Source organism: Patella vulgata, chromosome 4 (assembly GCF_932274485.2).
Source record: "Patella vulgata chromosome 4, xgPatVulg1.2, whole genome shotgun sequence".
NCBI lineage: Eukaryota > Metazoa > Mollusca > Gastropoda > Patellidae > Patella > Patella vulgata.
Genome location: NC_065882.2, coordinates 16775962 through 16795299, shown reverse-complemented (window position 1 = coordinate 16795299; position 19338 = coordinate 16775962). Strand labels below are relative to the sequence as shown.

Below are 19338 nucleotides of genomic sequence, written 5' to 3'. Positions count from 1 at the left end.
ATCAAACACAAACTATTAACCAATGGTAAGGCGCCATGACATCCGCAACAGCACTGTAGAATTTGTCATGTTTTGTAACTCGTAAAGTCAAGCAGACGTTTTCTGAAACATGTGGGATTTCAAATGACCTTCTTGTTTACAACCGAGCAGCTTGCTACTGTCTAGTATTTTGGGAGTAAATTATAATAAATTAAGTGTAAGTGAGTCGAGTCCTTTCTAATGATTTGCCATCAGTCACATTTCTTGGGCATCTAAACCGATTTTTCATTTTAATCTTGTCTTATTCTAAGTTCTAAATGCTTGAATCTTGTCTACTTTTACTTTACTTTTATGTAACATATATATAATATATCTAGACTTCTAGACATTAAAAGATTAATTGTACACAGTTTTCTTCTTTTAATTTTGTGCTAAAGGTATTGTTACCAATTTACTAACTATACTGTTTGTTTCATAGAAAATATTTATAAAATGTTCAGTGCAACAACTGCCCTTATATAATATTAATATAGTACCCGCGGCTATTAAAGGGACAATAACACTCTTGCTGGCTTGAAAGCTCCAGAAAATAAATAATATCTCTATCTAAGTACTAGATGTTTAAAGGAGTTAAATCGCTAACATTTGGGACCTAGAAATTGACAAAAGTGGGTCACAATGCATAATACTGTAATATGAATGTATATAAACTGATTTACATTCAATGGTTTCCGTTTTTACTCCAATTTCAAATCAGTTATGTTCGGTGAAATAAGCCAGCAGTCTCAAGCAAGTGCAAATTTCTAGCGTCTGGTTATTCCAGTCTACATACGCCGTTTGATTTGGTGCAATGTGTCTAGCCTCGTCCCTCGAGTCTCTTGATACAACTGGGGCTGGAGCGCATTATGGTACACGATTCGTGTACCAATGGTAAAATGTTTATTTTGTCTTAAATATTGGATATCAAAAGCCCATCTTTTTCCGATAAGATCACAACATGAATGTTGATTTAATTTGACAAATAAATCGTGATTTCAATGTTGAAGATTTTGGATGATATTGAGTTAGAGACTTAGCTACTTTAAGTGTCCTACCTGTTGTGTAAATTATCCATTACATCCTATTTTACTTGTCCAGAGGGTTCGAAAATATTTTTAAATCGAAGGTTCATTTGAAAAGGTTTACGTTAGACATTTCAAACCATTATGTTGAATTTTTCAAAATTTTTAAATAAGGTGTGTTAAGATGAAATTTGTATCATCAATTAATTGAAATATTCTAAAATAGTACAATTTGTTGACCAGAATAAAGATTGGGCCATATTATTCAGTTACAACAAGAGTGGTATTGAGCCTTTAAATAATTGAACGGACTTGCGAACCTCAACGAATTCCCCTTGTGAGCACCAAAGTAGCGAGTCCATTGGGGACCTCGCCAAGAAAATTTTGAAAAATAGACTGTCGAAAATGCTCTACAACATGCAAGTTTATGACTGAGTGGGGATGTGGGATTTATTCACCGTAGAAGGTATTGATTACCGAAACGTATCACAAATACTTTTTTTTATTTTCTAAAATTATTTGGGATGCAAACAGAGGGCAGACCAGATTAATGGGGGCAATTTTGTGGGCAATTAACACCATTTCTCTCACACTCATTCCATGCAATTTACCGGGTTTTGTTTTAATTTCAGAAAAATGGGGGCAACATCATCAACAGCAAATACGACCAAAGTAAATGAAATCAGTGCCTCACCACCCTCTGAATGTCCAATGCACAAAGGAAAAGATGTTAAAACAGATATCAATGCTAACATAAATGCATATCCTAGTGAATGTCCTATGAGTCAAGCAACAAAACCAGCCAGTGAATGTCCAATGAATAAAAGTGGTGATGCAATTGATCCAACTAATATGGTAGGTTTATGATTAATAATATCAGGAACAAAATCACTTGTCAGATACAAATCCTCCGGTGCCTGTCATTTGTCTGGCACAGATTTGTTAATTTTCTGTGTATTTATTTTATGATGCAAATGTGCGTCAAAAAATTAACATACATTATGCAAGAGCTAAATCTGCCTATTGCAGGTCTTTCTTTAGGCCTGAAATGTTATCTAAATTATTAATTAGACATTATTTAACTTATCCAGAACATAATCAGCACTCGATGTCATTGCTAGCCTGCATTGTTTAGTGGATTAGGTTCCGATTTGCTGTTCGACTTCCATTTATGATTTAATCATGAAATGTGTAATCAAGACTATGTTTTTTTATCATACTGACTTTAGTAATGATGATCAAGGCTAGGCCGAAAATTCAATCGCTAAAATATCAGTTCAGTGTGGATCAATATGACTGAAATTTTCAGCAAATTCCCTTTACATTATCTAGTTTTTAACTATTATAGTGAAAACTGCCAGCTCTTTATTTAATCTCCCATGATGTATCTTTAATATAAGGTTAATCTGTTCGGTTTCCTATAACAAACAAAGTTCTTATATATAGATGTAAATAATATTGTAGATGCCACCCCCTAACCAGAGACCAGCACCAGATCAACCGTTCACATTACCAACAGATCGTGTTCAATCAAGTATTCCTAAAGCTGGTACAGAGGATGAAAAGTGGGTTTATCCTTCACAGCAAATGTTCTGGAATGCAATGTTACGTAAAGGTAAGTAAAATTAAATAATTTCTGGTTGCATACCGTTACTCTCAATTATCCAGTTAGCATACTCCTACAAAGACTCATCATAATTTATTCCATACTGTCAGCAGTGAAGAGAGAGAAATGGGGTTAAATATCAAATAGCTTGGTCATTTCAGAACTATCAGTCTTATTTCAAAAATTCTCTTTTGCTCCGAGGTCTTTGGTTGGAAGAAAACAAGAGTACCCAAACAAAATCCATGGGGTGATCCTACTGCTTAGTAGAAGTAAAAAGCTAGGAATGAAACCTATGACTTGCATAGATAACAGTTCTTACGATTTATGACGCAGACACCCTAAAATACTCTGCTTCAACACCATCCTTCCATCGAAAACAGAAACAGAAAATATGGAACAAGATCACTGCAATTCGCAATGATTAAATTGCAATACACATTTTTGTGAACCGGTTTGGCTACTTAAGGCTTATTAATTTCTTACATTATCTCAATTATTCTATTAGATTAGTTTGTAGATTATCAATATCCAAATGTTCATTTTAATATTTGGAAAATATATATTTGTTTTGGTTTTTACAGGTTGGAGATGGAAAGATGAAAATATTCGACCTGATGATATGAAACATATTATTAATATTCATAATGCAAACAACGAACAAGCTTGGCAAGAAGTTTTAAAATGGGAGGCTTTACATGCGTGGTAAGAGAGATCCCACCAAAAATAATATGATTTTAGTTAGTGTGATTTCATTGTACTGAATGAGGATGATCACAGCACATCTCATGCTGATCACTGCACATTTCAAGCTGATCACTGCATATTTCAGGTGGATCATTGCACATTTCAGGTGGATCACTGCACATTTCAGACTGATACTGCATATTTCAGGTTGATCACTGCATATTTCATGTTGATCACTGTACATTTCATGCTGATCACTGCACTGCACATTTCAGGTTTATTACTGCACTGCACATTTTAGGTTGATCACTGTACATTTCATGCTGATCACTACATATGTTAGGTTGATCATTTGGGAAAAATGCACTACTTTGTTATACCCAGTTTGTACATTTTCTGATTGTTCATTGTTTGGAAAAACCTCATTAAAAACATATATCTGGCAGTAAAGTTTAGATTGTACTAACCCAACAAATGTAAGGAGGATAATTTTTATAAAATAATATTTTCAAAATAACATGGTTTTTAATGGACATTACACAACAATTCTCCCTCTTTCAGCGAATGTATGCATCCAAAGTTAAAAAGATTTGGGGGAAAGGCACAGGATTACTCACCGAGAGCAAGAATAAGAAGCTGGCTGGGGTAATTATTTGTTTCTTTTTTTTATTATCAAAATGTTAGTATTTAGAATCTAGATCTATTTACAATTATGAATTATATATCCTTATCGATTTTAAATTGGTATTTGAACTTAGAGTAAACATATGTTACAGTGGTGAAATATTGTATTCAAATGTGAAAAAAAAATATGCAAAATACAGATACCATGTTTTTAAACTCAATATTTTATTCAAATGAGTATTTTTGTCATTGTACCTTTATACAAGATACCATGTTTTTAAATTCTTTATTCAAACGAACATTTTTGTTATCGTACTTTTTTATATAGATGACAACACAAAATTATATCAAATTTTGTTGTAGATAATACACAGATATGTACTGCGCTTTATCGTCATAAAATATCAAATACCATGTTTTTAAACTCAATATTTTATTCAAATGAGTATTTCCGTTACCATACCTTTTTATACGTCCACATTCTTATGTGGATGTATGTTGTCGGCATCCCTGTCCGTCCGTTGGTCCAGAATTTGTTTGTGGACAGTAAACAGGTCACAATTTTTATCCGATTTTGACAAAACTTGAAATATAGGTTTATCTCCTAAAGATCTAGGTTCCTATCCATATTGGCATGGATCGACAGTAGCTTCATGGATTATGATCCCTGATTGTACGAAAAATCACGCTTTTAAATTGTGGACACCACAGAGGCCTCAATTTGTATCCGATTTTGATGAAACTTGAAATGTATATTTATAACCTAAAGATCTTGGTTCCTTTTGATATTCGTATATATCGGACCGTAACTTCCTAGACTATGGCCCCTGATTGTACGAAAAAATTGCGATTTTAGCTTGTGGACCCTCTAGAAGTCACAATTTTTATCCAATTTAAAAAATCGTTGTAATATATCAACATTACACCACGATGATGGTTGAGTTTGAATTTCGTACAAAAATCTGACCGAAACTGCCCAACAAAATGGCCACTCCTTGAACACAAATAGTGTAAAATTATGTAATACCAAGGTTTTGGAACCTTTAGAGGTCACAATTTTTATCTGATTTTGATGAAACTTAAAATATTTGTTTATATCCCAAAGATTTCGGTTCTTTTCGATATTCCGTGTATTTCGATTGCAATTCCAGCTTTCTGGATAGCACTGACAATCAAGCACCCAATGAAAAAGGATACACAATGATAGATAATATAAAGATAGGCTCTGTTTTGCTTTACTTTTATCATAATAGTTATTTACTATTTGTAGCTTTGTGTTACATTTATCATAATAGTTATTTACTATTTGTAGCTTTGTGTTACATTTATCATAATAGTTATTTACTATTTGTAGCTTTGTGTTACATTTATCATAATTTATATTTAATATTTATAGGTATGAGTTACCATTTGACCGACACGATTGGATAGTAGATAGATGTGGTAGAGAAGTGAGGTATATAATAGATTATTACGATGGTGGCTCCGTGGATCCCGACACTCATGAATTCACTTTACTTGACGTTCGACCAGCTTTTGATTCATTTACTGCGGTCTGGGACAGATCAAAGGTGGCTTACTGGCGATGGACAAGTGAAAAAAATACACCTTCTGGCAGCACTGCTGTTCACCATACAGAAGAAAGCACCCAAAAATGATTAACGTCATTAAACAAAATTAGAATTTTGACAAGATACAGCAAAGTTAGGTCTGATTATTCTACAGGTTTTACAACTGTTCAGTAATACATTATTTACAACCAATATTTCTCCAAACAGTGTTTCATTGGATATTTGATGCATTTGGCTTGAACATCACTGACATTTTATCACATTCCACACTGTGATGACCTTTATGTTGTGGTCAAGACCAGGTGCACCAGAAAAGTAAAAGTAGCACATCCTCTATAATTAGGTTTATGGCTAAACAAATAAATGAATTTTTCTTTGTAAATATCATAGGTTACATTGAGTATATCCATCATATCTGCCTGTAGGGTCTGAAAGTATTCAAGTAGTTGAAGTCACCCATCAAATTGTGAATTATTAGGGGTTTGAAAGTAATTTATCTTATGCAAGTTTGCCCAGGAATATTTGTATAAAATGTGCGATAGTTTTTTTTCCTTTTTCAACATAAATATATGATGTTGGAGAGTATTCATAAACAGTATTTATTAATAGATTTATATTTTCATGAATGATAATTGTAAAATATTTGTGGTGCTTTTCATTAAAATGTTTTTATTGCATCTTTATACATTTATTTTTTTTTTTTTACTTTTGTCCCCCACCTTTCAGAGAAAGTAGGAGACTGTTCATAATGACTTCATCCAACTGTCAGTCCATGTTGGCATACAATGACCCTTGCTTTGGTGTAGATGTTCATTAGGTGGATGTCTTGTCTGAGTTTGGTGATGACCATTTGCTGCAGATGCCAACTATGCAGAGATGAACAAATTTTATTTGCCAATTGACAGTGATGAAACTTGGCATTTTCTGCTCAGTTGAGCAGGAGCGATATGAAATTTATTTGCTCAATGCTTTAGGAAAAGATAAATGTGCAAGTAATTAATGGGTGTCATATGAGGCCTCACAGTTAGCTTATTTGTTTGGGGTTTTTTAAAAAGAAAAAATTTGCAGTTATTCTATATTGGGGGGCCAAGGAAAAACTTTATCAGAATTCAAACTTTGCTGTGTAAATGAAATCCTAAGAAGCACAACTCTATTTCAAATGATTTTGCTCAGTCTTCCCAAATAATCTAACTATATAAAGCAGAAGCTTATCATTTACACATGGCTATAATGTTTATGAAATACTTTTATTTTTTACTAAAAAAAAATATAAAGCTATGGTCTTTCATTAATATATACAAATTTTTAGCAATATTTTTACATAAATAGAATTAGAAAAGCATTTAAAAATTGATATGACGGAATGATTTAACATTAAACGAGATGTTTGAAGAAAAATAGATTTAGCTTATAGAAATTATATTTCTGGCTCAAGATAAATTCCTGATTCTTCGCTTTAAAATAATAATGTATAAATGAGTTTAATAAAGTAGCCCTTTTTTTACATTTATAGCTCATCGACGAGTTTGGATTCTATGAAATTGTCCACAACAAAGTCTCTGTCACTATGTACATTAATATGAACTTGTGGGCTCTCCAAAATGTCAAATTTTTCAGATTCTTTTTCCAATACTTCTGTCATCTCCACTTTGTTTTTATTATTTGACATGTTATCTCCCGCTAACAAGTGTCGAAACTTTCTATTAATATTGATCAAAAACTTTAAAACGTTTGGATATGATATTTCTCCATAGGTACTTTTCATGTACTGTATGGCATTAAATTTTGGATCCTGAATATCAGTAGTTTCTGTAGTTAAGACCATCACCGACGGCATATCCAAGTACACATTCTCAATGCCTAGCTGCTTCAGATCTGACATACCAGGTTGAACCATGTGTCCAAAATTATAATATCTTTCCAATCGTAAACACAGAGATTTAAACATTGGTTGAATTTCTTGAGAGTCTGAAATAAATAAAATTTTGATTTTAAAGAAAATCATTTGATTGGATTCAATTAAGACTAGTTTCTACCATGTTCCTGAAGCAACAACCGCAAGTTTTACAACATCTAGCTTGATAAGATGTACAGTAGTTAAGGCGAGATCAAGCCTTCTATTGAAGATGAGTTTCTACTGGATTCTTGTGATAATTGACAACTATTTCTACAGCCTGCTTTTATTTTGAATTTCAACTGTCAAGGGTCCTTTTACATGCATACCAATGTTTTTTTGTTTTGTTTTTTTTTTGTTCCATCCAAATGACTAGTCACTGTTCAGCAATACTGACAAGTGGAACCCACTCTGGAAAATCCTGAGGTACTTTCTCTGCCAACACTGGGATAGTATCTACCGTTATCTTCCTTTTTTTGGTTTTAATCGTCTAATTTACTATCTAAAATCTATACTTTCCAGTCCTAGTTTTCATTGAATTTAAATGATTATTAGCCCTCTAATGTCTTTCATGTTACATTTATGAAGACAAATTACTTCACTAAAAATGCACTGAATAACTGAGTTTACATGTATTGCATGTGCACGCCAAGCCAACAAGGGTTAGGGTTAAGTTTACTTGTTAAATAGAATGGGGGGAAAGATTCTGAATTCACTTCAAATTTTTACCTGTGAAAATAATTAGTGGAAATCTTGATGGAACTGACATAAAACTATCCACTAAAAAGTCCTCTATACCCATATTCTTGACATCCAGTATATAGTTAGGAATGGATTTTACTGCTTCAGTTTTTATTTCGTTAGGACTTGATGATTCAAGACTGTATTTCTCCTTAGTTGCTTTAGAACCATATGGATATACTCTAGCTTCATGTCCAGTTTGAAGATCATATCCCTATTAAATGACAAAATAATTTTAAAGACATTTGTATTCTTTCCAGCTTTCTTTTATGACAATATTTCATCTTTGGATTGTCCACTGAAAGGGTAAACATTTTCTGTTATGGCAGTACTAGAATCCAGGGAGTGTGTGTGTGTGTGGTGGTGGGGGGGCTGTAACAGTGAGGTAGAAGCTCTATCTGCTCTTCTACAAATTCCACCTGTCAAGGATTCTTTTATATATGCATACCAATGTCTACAAGGGAATGGTGGGCTTCACAAAATCTGATAGATCTTCTCAAACCACACTGGGATTCCAACTCGGGGCATTCTACAGGAGTGTCCAGTGCTTGGACTGAGCACCACATCCCTCTGCTTCAATAAATAGTCAATGATAAAAATTAAAGGCTCTGTGTGAGACAGTGCGGCTGTGCACTGTCTGAACTTTTTCGAAAATATCAAATTTTGCATGGGTTAATTCAAACTAAAATGTACTCAAATTGATTTTTTAACATTTAATTAAGAAAACTATGCAGTGTGTGTTTATTCCCCACAACTCACAGTAAAATACTTTTGATTTCACTCGGTTGTTATAAAGGACTAAATATTTGTATTTTTAAGAATTGCCATACCACTTTAAACTGAGAGTAGCAAATAAGTGGCTAACCTTAAAAAATAAGTTTAGAGATTTGTCAACAGTTTAGTACTAGTAGAGGTAGTTTTTAGATTCTGATTATGTACTCACTTAATAATAAAGGATATTTCTTAGAATCATGAACTGATGTACATGTAGCATAACAAATTCGATCAATGGTGGAGATGCCGGGTAATATGTCTTTATAAAAATGAACCCATGTATCAAATTCAAAATATATTTTAGGACATTTTGGTATTTATATATATTAAAAATACATTATGTAACTGTAACAGTCTTTATTCAAACTGGGGGTTGGATGGCTGAATGGTAAGCACCTGTGCGCTGTATCATAAATTTAGTCCGTCATTGAGTGAACTGGCGTGGTTTCGAATCCCCAGTTGTACGTGACAAGTCGAGTAGGGTCGCTTGTCCAACCTCGTGGGTTTTCTCCAGGTCCTCCGGTTTCCTCCCACTGCTAAAAGACCCCTACGCGCAAGCGAATTATTTAAATAAAATTGAACAATATGTTTGTCCCGAAATGACCTAGTTTGTGTTGAGTGGACGTTAAACCCCATTTCTCTCTCTCTCTCTTTATTTAAACTTAAGAGCTAAATCTGCCAATTATTATAATTATCGCAGGTCTTTCTTTCTTTCTTCATAAATTTTATTAAATTCATTTCATGATTAGATCTTGTGCGTACACGTCCCTGGTTTTGACGTCCAAAACCTGTGATCATGGGCCGGTGTCTTGTTAGTACACCTTATGTACATAATTTTAATTCATAATAGAGAAGGTAGTTAACCAAACTGCATTTTTTTTTTTTTTTTTTTTTTTTTCTCTCATTGTTGTTCTTGTTGTTCTTATATTGTTTTGTTACGTTTCAAGGGCAGAATTGTAAAAAGGCCTGGCCTAATTTCTTTCCCTAATAAAGATATTATTATTATTATTATTAACAGTGCAAGCATTTCCTTGCATCTGATTTGAAACATTCTCTGTCATTATGATCAGACCTATTATCAATGTTTACATGTTTTTATATTTGACAACATTGCCACTGCGCATATTATTCAATTACCGGATCCTCTAGTCTCTATCATCCATAAAAATATAGGAGACTGTGTGACCGAGACTACGGATCCTCGTGTACCGGAAGTTGCGCAATTGTTCAAACTGATCCGCGCGCAGTAAATATTCGCCGTATAACACTGTATAACTATAAAACAGGTTTCAAACCCAACTAGAATTTATATTCCATAATATTAAACGCGAAATGGATAATCCTGGCTACAGTCAGTACGCCATACCAACTTCCGATGTGGTTCAATGTGTTGAATTTTCACCGTTTCCATGGTCAGCCAAACTTTTAGCGGTAGCGACAGGGAACAGAGTTACGGCTTTCTCATGTATATTTCAGGAAGAAGATGAAGCAGTTGATGGGTTTGAATACACCCATATTCGCGAGTTCAAGCTAGATTGTAAATCATCAGCGTTGGCATGGAGTCCAGAAACATCACTCAGTACAATACCAAAACTTATGAGTTTTATTGCTGCCGGAGAAGATTATAAACTAAGATTAGTACAATCAGATTTAAAAGAAGATGACACAGTCTTAGCTTTTGAAGGACACACATCTTATGTAAATTCTGTAACATTTGACCCTAATCAAGGAGAACAGGTAGCTAGTACTGGAGATGATCTAACTTGTCGTATTTGGAATAAAGACGGAGATGTCATATCGGTGTTTCAGCTGACGTCACCTGGTATGTCAGTTTGCTGGCACAACGAAGAAGAATTAAAAATTTTAGTTGCACAGAAAAATGGCATTATCAGAATATTTAGTTTAGTCAATCAACAAACAATCATGAGTTTAAATTGTGGTCAATCGCCTATTATGGCAGCTGATTGGTCAAGACATAACTGTTTATTAGTAGGTGCTATTGCAGGCACTGATTGGATGATGTTTGATACATCTTTATCTAGTCAGCCAATAGAAAAACGTCAAGCGCATACAGATGGTGGTAAATATTTCAAGTGGTCAAGATGTCATGAAAGTTTATTAGCTACAATTGGTCGACCAGGACGACAAATAAAAGTATTTAATAAGAGACATCAACAGTTGCATATAAATACTAGTTTGCCTGTAGCCTATGGTTTAACTTGGCACTTACATTTACCAGTTATGGCAGTAGGGGGTGATAAACGGGTACATATTTGGGTAGTCGAATCAACCTGAGAAATATCGAAAAACTAGACAGTTGGGATAAAAGTGAAACCCGAAGGACTTCAAAATTTCAGAAAAAGAATAAAGTCCATGTTGATGAGAGATGTGTAATAAAGTGCAGAAATACATTGTCAATTATTTTCCTACCCAAGTAACATTCGAATGATAACAATGCTATTTGCTGAATACATTGACAATAAGTTAAAAATAAAGGTTAAAGGACAATAAACTAATTCAACATGGGTTTTATTGAAATGGCATAAGAGTTTGACAGATTTTCTTGATTAAAACATATTGAGCAATTAAATGTCACTGGTTGTTCTTATTTTTAATTGAGTAATCAGTTATTTATCCGAGAAAATTTGTCAATGTTAATCAATGTTTAGATGGTCTTAAACTATGAAATCTAATAAATATCACAAAATGTTTAGTGAAACTTACAAAATAAAACCATTTTGATACATAAATAAGTTATACAATTTCTTGTGACACTCTACAGACTACATTTATCATCTTATTGTTTTGAAATTGATATGTTCTTTACATAAGTACCGAAAGGCTTAAAAACGCTCGAACGACAAAAGTGATCATCTGATCTATTTGAAATTTATATACATCATTTAAATTAGTGAAACGAAGAAGCCCATTGAATTTCAGCAATTTCTGTTCATAATTTCTTGAGTTATAGCTCTTGTTTCACTTTGTTAAACCTCAAAGAACAATGTTATCATCTGATGTACATGAAATATTTATGCATCATTTAAATTAGTGAAACAAAGAAGCCGATTGAATTTCAGCAATTTCCATTAATTACTTCTAGACTTGTGGCCCTTGTGAATGCTCAAACGACAACAGTTATCATTAAATTTTAAATTAGTAAAACGAAAAAGCCTGTTTAATTTCAACAAATTCTGTAAATTACTTTTAGAGTTTTTGTCCCTGTTTCAGTTTGTAGAACCTTGTGAACCCTCAAACGACAAAAATTATAATCTCAACTATATGTAATTGTCTTGTAAATGCCTACAAAAGAATAAATATGCGACAACCCTTGTAAACCGCTTAGATGATTTAGCGTATGTTTCTTTGCCTGGCAACCTATCTTAACATTATATTATTAAATGGGGTGGGTGTTTTAATCCATTTAATATCTTATCCATTCAATGACCTAGACAATTGATTATGGGCTTGCCATGTCAACAAATGCCTAATTGATATTAAATTTGAAGTACATGTATCCAGCCCACTCCCACCAAAGGACATGTATTAGGCAGATTTAGCTCTTGCATAAAGTGACTTAAAGGCTCAATACCACTCTTGTTGTAATTGAATAATATGCCTCAATCTTTATTCTGGTCAACAAATTGTACTATTTTACAATATTCCAATTAATTGATGATACAAATTTCATCTTAACACACCTTATTTAAAAAATTTGAAAAATTCAACATAATGGTTTGAAACGTCTAACGTAAACCTTTTCAAATGAAACTTTGATTTAAAAATATTTTCAAACCCTCTGGACAAGTAAAATAGGGTGTAATGGATAATTTACACAACAGGTAGGACACTTAAAGATACATTATGGGAGATATTTATAGAGAGTTGGCCATTCTTGCTATAACACTTCAAAAGTAGATGATGAAAGAAGAATATATTGAAAAATTCAGTCAAATTACTTTATTCTGAACATAGTTATCATCGTTGTAATATTTGCCTAGAAATGGTAGCGAAATGTGTCTTCACCTTCGCCAAACGTTTGATTGACAGGCAACAACTCCACCTACATATCTCGATTATCAAGTAAAGTTTTCAATGGCATACGGAAACGCTTTACAGCAGCCTCGCTAAGTACACTCTATCATTTAGCCTCGATCTAACTGACGTATTTTCATCAGGTTACCCCTTATCTGATTTAATCAATTAGTGAAATCCTATTTAAATCCGAGCCATCCGTGGGTCTACAGAGTTGATTTTGGTCTTGTTGTTTAAATAAAGATCTAATTTATAATTTCTATAACATCTGAAGCCTAAATTAAGACTTGCAATAATCAGAATTAGCTCTTGCATAGTGCATGTTTAAACATCTAGTACTTAGATAGAGATATTATTTATTTTCTGGAGCCAGCAAGAGTGTTATTGTCCCTTTAAGCTATCTTTAAACTGATCAACATCAACGGTGATGTAAACTGTAAAATATGAAACTGATCAATATCATTTTAACAGTGAATAATATCCCATACAGGTGGGTATCAACTTAGTTTAGTACACACACACCCCTTAGATTTAATACTAGCTAAACGTAAATGTTGTAATTTGAATCAATTCTAGAAGACATTATACCATTTTATTTGAGAAGCTTGCACGTAGTTAACAATTGCTGGTGTAGTTTGGCGAGAACTCAATTTACTGATTCAACAGAAAGTTGACATAGTTGCTACGGGCAAACCTACTTTCACTTGCAGTTGGCAAACCAACAAGTATGTAGACTTGTACCTACCAGTTTATGTAATAACTCCGGTTCTTCGTTTACGTTAATCATACCAAATGAAATAACCCCACGGAGACTAACAGCCAAAGTTTTCCATGTACGTTTGATTGATCCTTTGTGAAACAAAACCACCCAAGCATCTTCATGTTTTAACACTTTTTGAGTGAAGTTATGTTTACTGAGAGGGAATATGTCCCGATAAGATTCGTGTTTGTCGAACTTCGCTGTCTGATCTTCACCGACATCAGAATAAACGACGCCCACTTGCACTGTAATAATTACAATACAGCATATCCACAAATAACACCACACATTTCTACAATTCATTTTTACGTTCATGTCCAGTTTTCGATATCCACGTCTGTATTAGACCAACACGCCTCTTCACTTGTGTATTTACGTGTCTGGAGTAAGTAAACCGGAACCAAATGACATTTGTTGTGTGTACACTTTACTTTATTTATAGAGACAAGAATTAACGTGTCTCTCTCCACTCGGGTCTAGGTTATTCATGGCCAGTGATTTATTATTCGTCATTTTTCAGAGAGGTCATTAATAGGAACACGTACGCCTGTGGGGAAGTTATGACACTTAAACGTGTGACTAGTCGTTCAGATGGGACAATAAGTCGGCATCCGGTGTATAAATTGGAAATCCACGTAGAAATCCCATGGCTGACCAGGAAAGAGTACTAGTTGCACATAGGACCTATGGAATGATTGGAACTACACATAAATATCCATTTTTCCGCCACTATCCGACCAGCCCCCCCTCCCCCTATCAGCCGGTAATATATGTTAGTCTAAATAAAATAGTAAATAATCGAACTTTTGTGCAATGTAGTTTAATGTCCTACTTTACTGCTCAGTTTGGGTTTATGGAGACGGCAGTATGCTATAAGTAAATTCACCTTATATTATGTTTGGCACAGTATATCCCGGTTGGTGCTGACACCCTCTTACTTCAACGTGCACGCCGATATGTACTATACACAAGACTCCAGTTATCGTCACATTCGAACAGATAGACTAAATTCTCGTAGCACGGAAGCCGACCGCCTGCTAGTGCCGGTGGTGGGGCCTCCCCCAGACAATTTTGAAAATGCAGAGCTGAAAAAAGGCATCTGTGGCACATTGGGTGGGGGTGGATGGCCGAATGGTTAGCACGTGTGTGCTGTATCATTAGGCTTGTCATTGAGTCAACTGGCGTGGTTTCGAATCCCCGGTTGTACGTGACAAGGAGTAGGGTCGCCTGTCCAACCTCGCGGGTTTTCTCCGGGTCCTCCGGTTTCCTCCCACTGCTAAAGACCCCTACGTGCAAGCGAATTATTGAAATAAAATTAAACCATTTGTTAGTCCCGAAATGACCTATTTTGTGTCGAGTGGACGTTAAACCCCATTTCTCTCTCTCTCTCTCTCGCATTCCATTGGATAGTATAGGCTCTGATGTTTGTATATATTGGTATTCATGATTTCTCATTCTATTTTATCTATAATGAGTATAATGTTTGACAACGATTTGTGAAATCTTGTTGAAACGTCACAGTGAAATAAACCATAGTACGTAATTGTTATTCATAAATACATGTATTGTTTTATAAATTATATAATCATCTATAAGCCAAATCGAAACAGTATACACCGAGTTGCGTCAACGATTTATATACACGCAGTTTCTTTATTGATCTCATCGTTGATCATTTGACGTGTTTGTAGTCTCTAACGCGTAAAATGTTTCAAAATAATTGGTAAACGATTTTACTGTATTGATAATGGATGCCTTCTGTCTTCTGTCCCGATATAAAAATCGAAGGCATATTATAAAGTCGATAACGCAGCCCAATAGCCCAACAGTTTTATTGAAAAGCAATTTCAGATCAAAATACTGACTTGGTCCCTTTAACAAAAATAATTTCTTTGATATTCAGCATTAAAGGAGCTAAATCGCGAATATTTGGGACCTACAAATTGACACAAATGGATTGCAACGCATATAATAATGTAATATCAATGTATATATACTGATTTACATTTAATCGTTTTCGTTTTTACTCTAATTTCAAATCAGTTACGTTCGGCGAAATCCGCCAGAAGTGTCAATCGAATGGCAATTCCTATCGTCTGGTTATTCAAGTCTACACCGATAGTATTTATTGCGCATGCTCTCCAGATAAGAATATGGCCTCACCGTTTGACATGACTTGTGAAATATGTCTAGCCTCGTTCTTCGAGTCCCTTATAACAAATGGCGCTGAAACGCATTATGGTACACGATTCGTGTACCAATGGTAAAATGTTTATTTTGTCTGAAATATTGGATATCAGAAGCCCATCTTTTCACGATACGATAACAACACCAATGTTGATTTAAAATGACAAATAATTCGTGTTTTCAACGTCGAAGACTTTGGATGATATTGATAGGGGGTGGTTTTAAATATGAATTTTTTCGGGGCCTCCTCTAGAAGTTGTAGTTACCCTACCCATGTGTGAACACATTTTTTTTTCTCTGATTCCCCTAACCCCCTTACACACCCCCTGGAGATAATGGGGGTTAAACTGAGGGTGATAATTTAGATTTCACTATAAAAATCTTCATTATTTTTCCCTGTATAAACCTCCTCTTGACTCTATATTAGGATTTTCGGGGTCGCTGAGTTCATTGGCGATGTTAGATTAAGATTTACAAATCCAAAATAGCGTAAATCCATGATGGCAGCAGTATTTCCACAAATTTCATACGTGATGATATTTTTTCACTTGTTAGCGACCTGTTTAACATTTACTGTTACATTTTCTTGTCCATAAAACATTTTATGTGTACCAATCTACATATTCACCTATATTCTCACCTATGTTTGTCTATATTTTCACATATTTGTGCTTATTGTGTGCTTGCAGACTAAAGTAATACCGTAATGACCTCGCCAAAACTTAAAGCAACTCGCTCTTTGGTGCGAAAACTGGGAAGGAATTGTATATAGAAACAGCTGGATTTGCCAGTGCACTCTCACCTTTCAAAAAAGATATCATAAATAATATGATATATCTGATGAGACCAACAAGGGCTGGTCAAAGTGGACGTTCTAAAAATAATGCAGCTCTAGTTTTGGAATATGTGTTTTCAGAACACTGGTTATTTTGCAACGTATAGTATATACATACTATGGTTACCAAACATATCAAAAAGAATATACTAACTCTCTACACAAGATTCCAAAATCTCATCCAAACGCGCCAGACAAGAAAAAATGAAAAATATAAAGAGGATGTTAAACTATTAAACTAGTGAATATTCTCAACTGTTTGATATCTATTGTGACGATACAGGGGGGGTGAAAATGACCTCAGTCGAATTTGATTTCTTGGAAGATTAACGAGGTGAGAGGAAAATGGTAAGTGAAAACTTCGTTGATGGAGACATTGAGGCATTAGAGAAGCGTGCTAGCGAGCAAAAGAAGAAGTAACTTCTCTACTTCGAAATTATGGGAAGTTTGTCAGTCACCTAAGGTAGGCAATTATTTTCAAAATTTTATCCCGACGGGCCTATCTCCGTGGACTGTAAACGATTGTTATGTCGATTGATATCTTCGAGTTAGTCACCTAAATTAGGCTATATTAGACCACGTTGCGTACACATGAACAAAAAAAAACCCTAAAGAGCATGGGCGGAAATGCCGATGTCCTTGCAAAACTAACACCATGAATACCACAGAATCGTAATTTACTATAATATGCAAGTCTCAACATGACCTAAGTAACTTGAAAATTCGGAGTTATGCTATTATTGTTTTTTGTTCTTCGTCATTTTTATACGACTCCCTTTTTATGAGAGGATAAACCCTATGGATATTCAGCGTTCTGCAACCGTTTCCCGAGTTATCTCCATTTTACCGAAAATCTTGTGAACACGATATTGGCTACAATTCCGACGGATTCTTTTCAAATAGAGTTATCCTCTAGGGGATATTGTTTCTGATCGTTTTTTTTTTCAAAATTGGTGTGAGGCGTTGTGGTCATCATCAGACGACAAACCCTATCGATATTTGGTGTACCGTGACTTTCCCTTCTGGAATTACCCCCCCCCCCCCGCCAAAAAACTTTTCGAAAATGGGAAATATGTACAAAGTTTGTGGACCATCCATACAGAGGCAACAATTTTGTCTGATTTCCATGAAAATGTGTGTCTAATTTTCTTGGATAAGTTCGATTCCGTTTCGCGTTAACCCCCCTTTTCCGAAAAAACTTGAGAACGCGATAGAGGCCGTAGTATTTAACAGATTTATTTATAATTCGATATAAAGCATTGGTACAATCAGGGAATAATTTTATCTGAAGAAAAAAAAATTGGCTTATATAGGATTAAATTACAAACATTTAACACTAAACATCACAAGAATGTTATTTTTATGAACATCAATCACTATAAATCGCCAGTTGAATGGCCTTTTATTTGAGTTTTACGAAAAATAGTTAAATTAATGTGTTAATGCTTACTTGAAAATATTTTCTCCAAACAGCAGTTAAAGATGCATTTTGTAAGAGCTAAATCTGCCTATTGCAGGTCTTTATTTTGGCTTCAAATGTTATACAAAACATTAATACAAGCCCACATAATCAACTCCCTATGGATGGCCATAGGCGTACGAGCTGGGGGGGGGGCTGGGGGCGCCAAATGCTGGGAAAATTTGGGCACACAGTTGTATAAAAAAATATTAAATATTGTGTTCTTTAATGTGTCCAATTTAACAGCAAATTTATTATTATTATGTAACATACTAAGAACCTAACTACATTTTTTGGGCACCAACCACCACCGCCCCCCCCCCAGTCAAACATTTCCCCGTACGCCTATGTGGATGGCTCTTATATTTTAAATAGATTAGAACGTCGCATTATCTATTTTTGAACTGTTATAGCACAACGGCAAGCTCTAAATACATAATTAGACTGTCCTACAAAAAGAATCCACGGGCCAACAGGACTGCAAATTTCTCGGCTAAACTTATCATGATAAATTTCAGAAAATCTTATACCATCAGCTAATTAGATATGTTTCTCCAAATTGTTCATTTACCATAAACAAATGTGCATGGACACATTTGAGGTTAGGGGATGTTTATAGTTTCCAGAGAGAGAAATGGGGTTTAACGTCCACTCAACTCAAACTTGGTCATTTCGGGACTAACATATGGTTTAATTTTATTTCAATAATTCGCTTGCGCGTAGTGGTCTTTAGCAGTGGGAGGAAACCGGAGGACCCGGAGAAAACCCACGAGGTTGGACTATAGTTTCCAAGCTAGCTCTCCTCGTATAGAACAATGCGTGACACTTGCCTGTTTTCATTATCCCGGTTGGTGCAGAAAAGAAGGCCGTTAAACCCCATTTCATTTTATTTTGCTTTTGTCTATGAGAACTTTATTATTTTACAGTTCGTTGTGTAAAGTGGTACAAGGTCTTGAATTTCATTCTATATCGATTTTTAAACACCATATTAAGTTGTATAGATTATTCCTAAAGGGAATTTAAATATTTAATAATTAATTGGGTATCGTCTATTTATTATTTACATAAGGAAATCCACAGCAAAGGATGCTGCGATGTATAATTATCTTCACTTGAATCGGGAGCCGC

The 19338-nt window shown here is 34.5% G+C and overlaps 3 protein-coding genes across 3 annotated transcripts; 2 read left to right on the top strand and 1 right to left on the bottom strand.

Annotated features, from left to right (window-relative positions):
* The first annotated feature begins 73 nt into the window (after positions 1 to 73).
* On the top strand, positions 74 to 5617 carry LOC126818669 (holocytochrome c-type synthase). Its single transcript, XM_050546215.1, has 6 exons — positions 74 to 196; positions 1673 to 1895; positions 2505 to 2655; positions 3228 to 3348; positions 3892 to 3975; positions 5351 to 5617. The coding sequence occupies exons 2-6, from the start codon at positions 1677 to 1679 to the stop codon at positions 5610 to 5612; spliced, it is 837 nt and encodes a 278-aa protein (XP_050402172.1). The 5' UTR covers positions 74 to 196; positions 1673 to 1676; the 3' UTR covers positions 5613 to 5617.
* A 1139-nt stretch (positions 5618 to 6756) lies between these two features.
* On the bottom strand, positions 6757 to 14157 carry LOC126818649 (putative protein disulfide-isomerase DDB_G0275025). Its single transcript, XM_050546174.2, has 3 exons — positions 13715 to 14157; positions 8149 to 8374; positions 6757 to 7493 (listed from the first exon to the last, which is right to left on the bottom strand). The coding sequence occupies exons 1-3, from the start codon at positions 14042 to 14044 to the stop codon at positions 7033 to 7035; spliced, it is 1017 nt and encodes a 338-aa protein (XP_050402131.1). The 5' UTR covers positions 14045 to 14157; the 3' UTR covers positions 6757 to 7032.
* Positions 10133 to 11524, top strand: LOC126818654 (nucleoporin Nup37). The gene has a single exon (XM_050546180.2). The coding sequence runs from the start codon at positions 10267 to 10269 to the stop codon at positions 11227 to 11229; it is 963 nt and encodes a 320-aa protein (XP_050402137.1). The 5' UTR covers positions 10133 to 10266; the 3' UTR covers positions 11230 to 11524.
* Positions 14158 to 19338: the final 5181 nt, after the last annotated feature.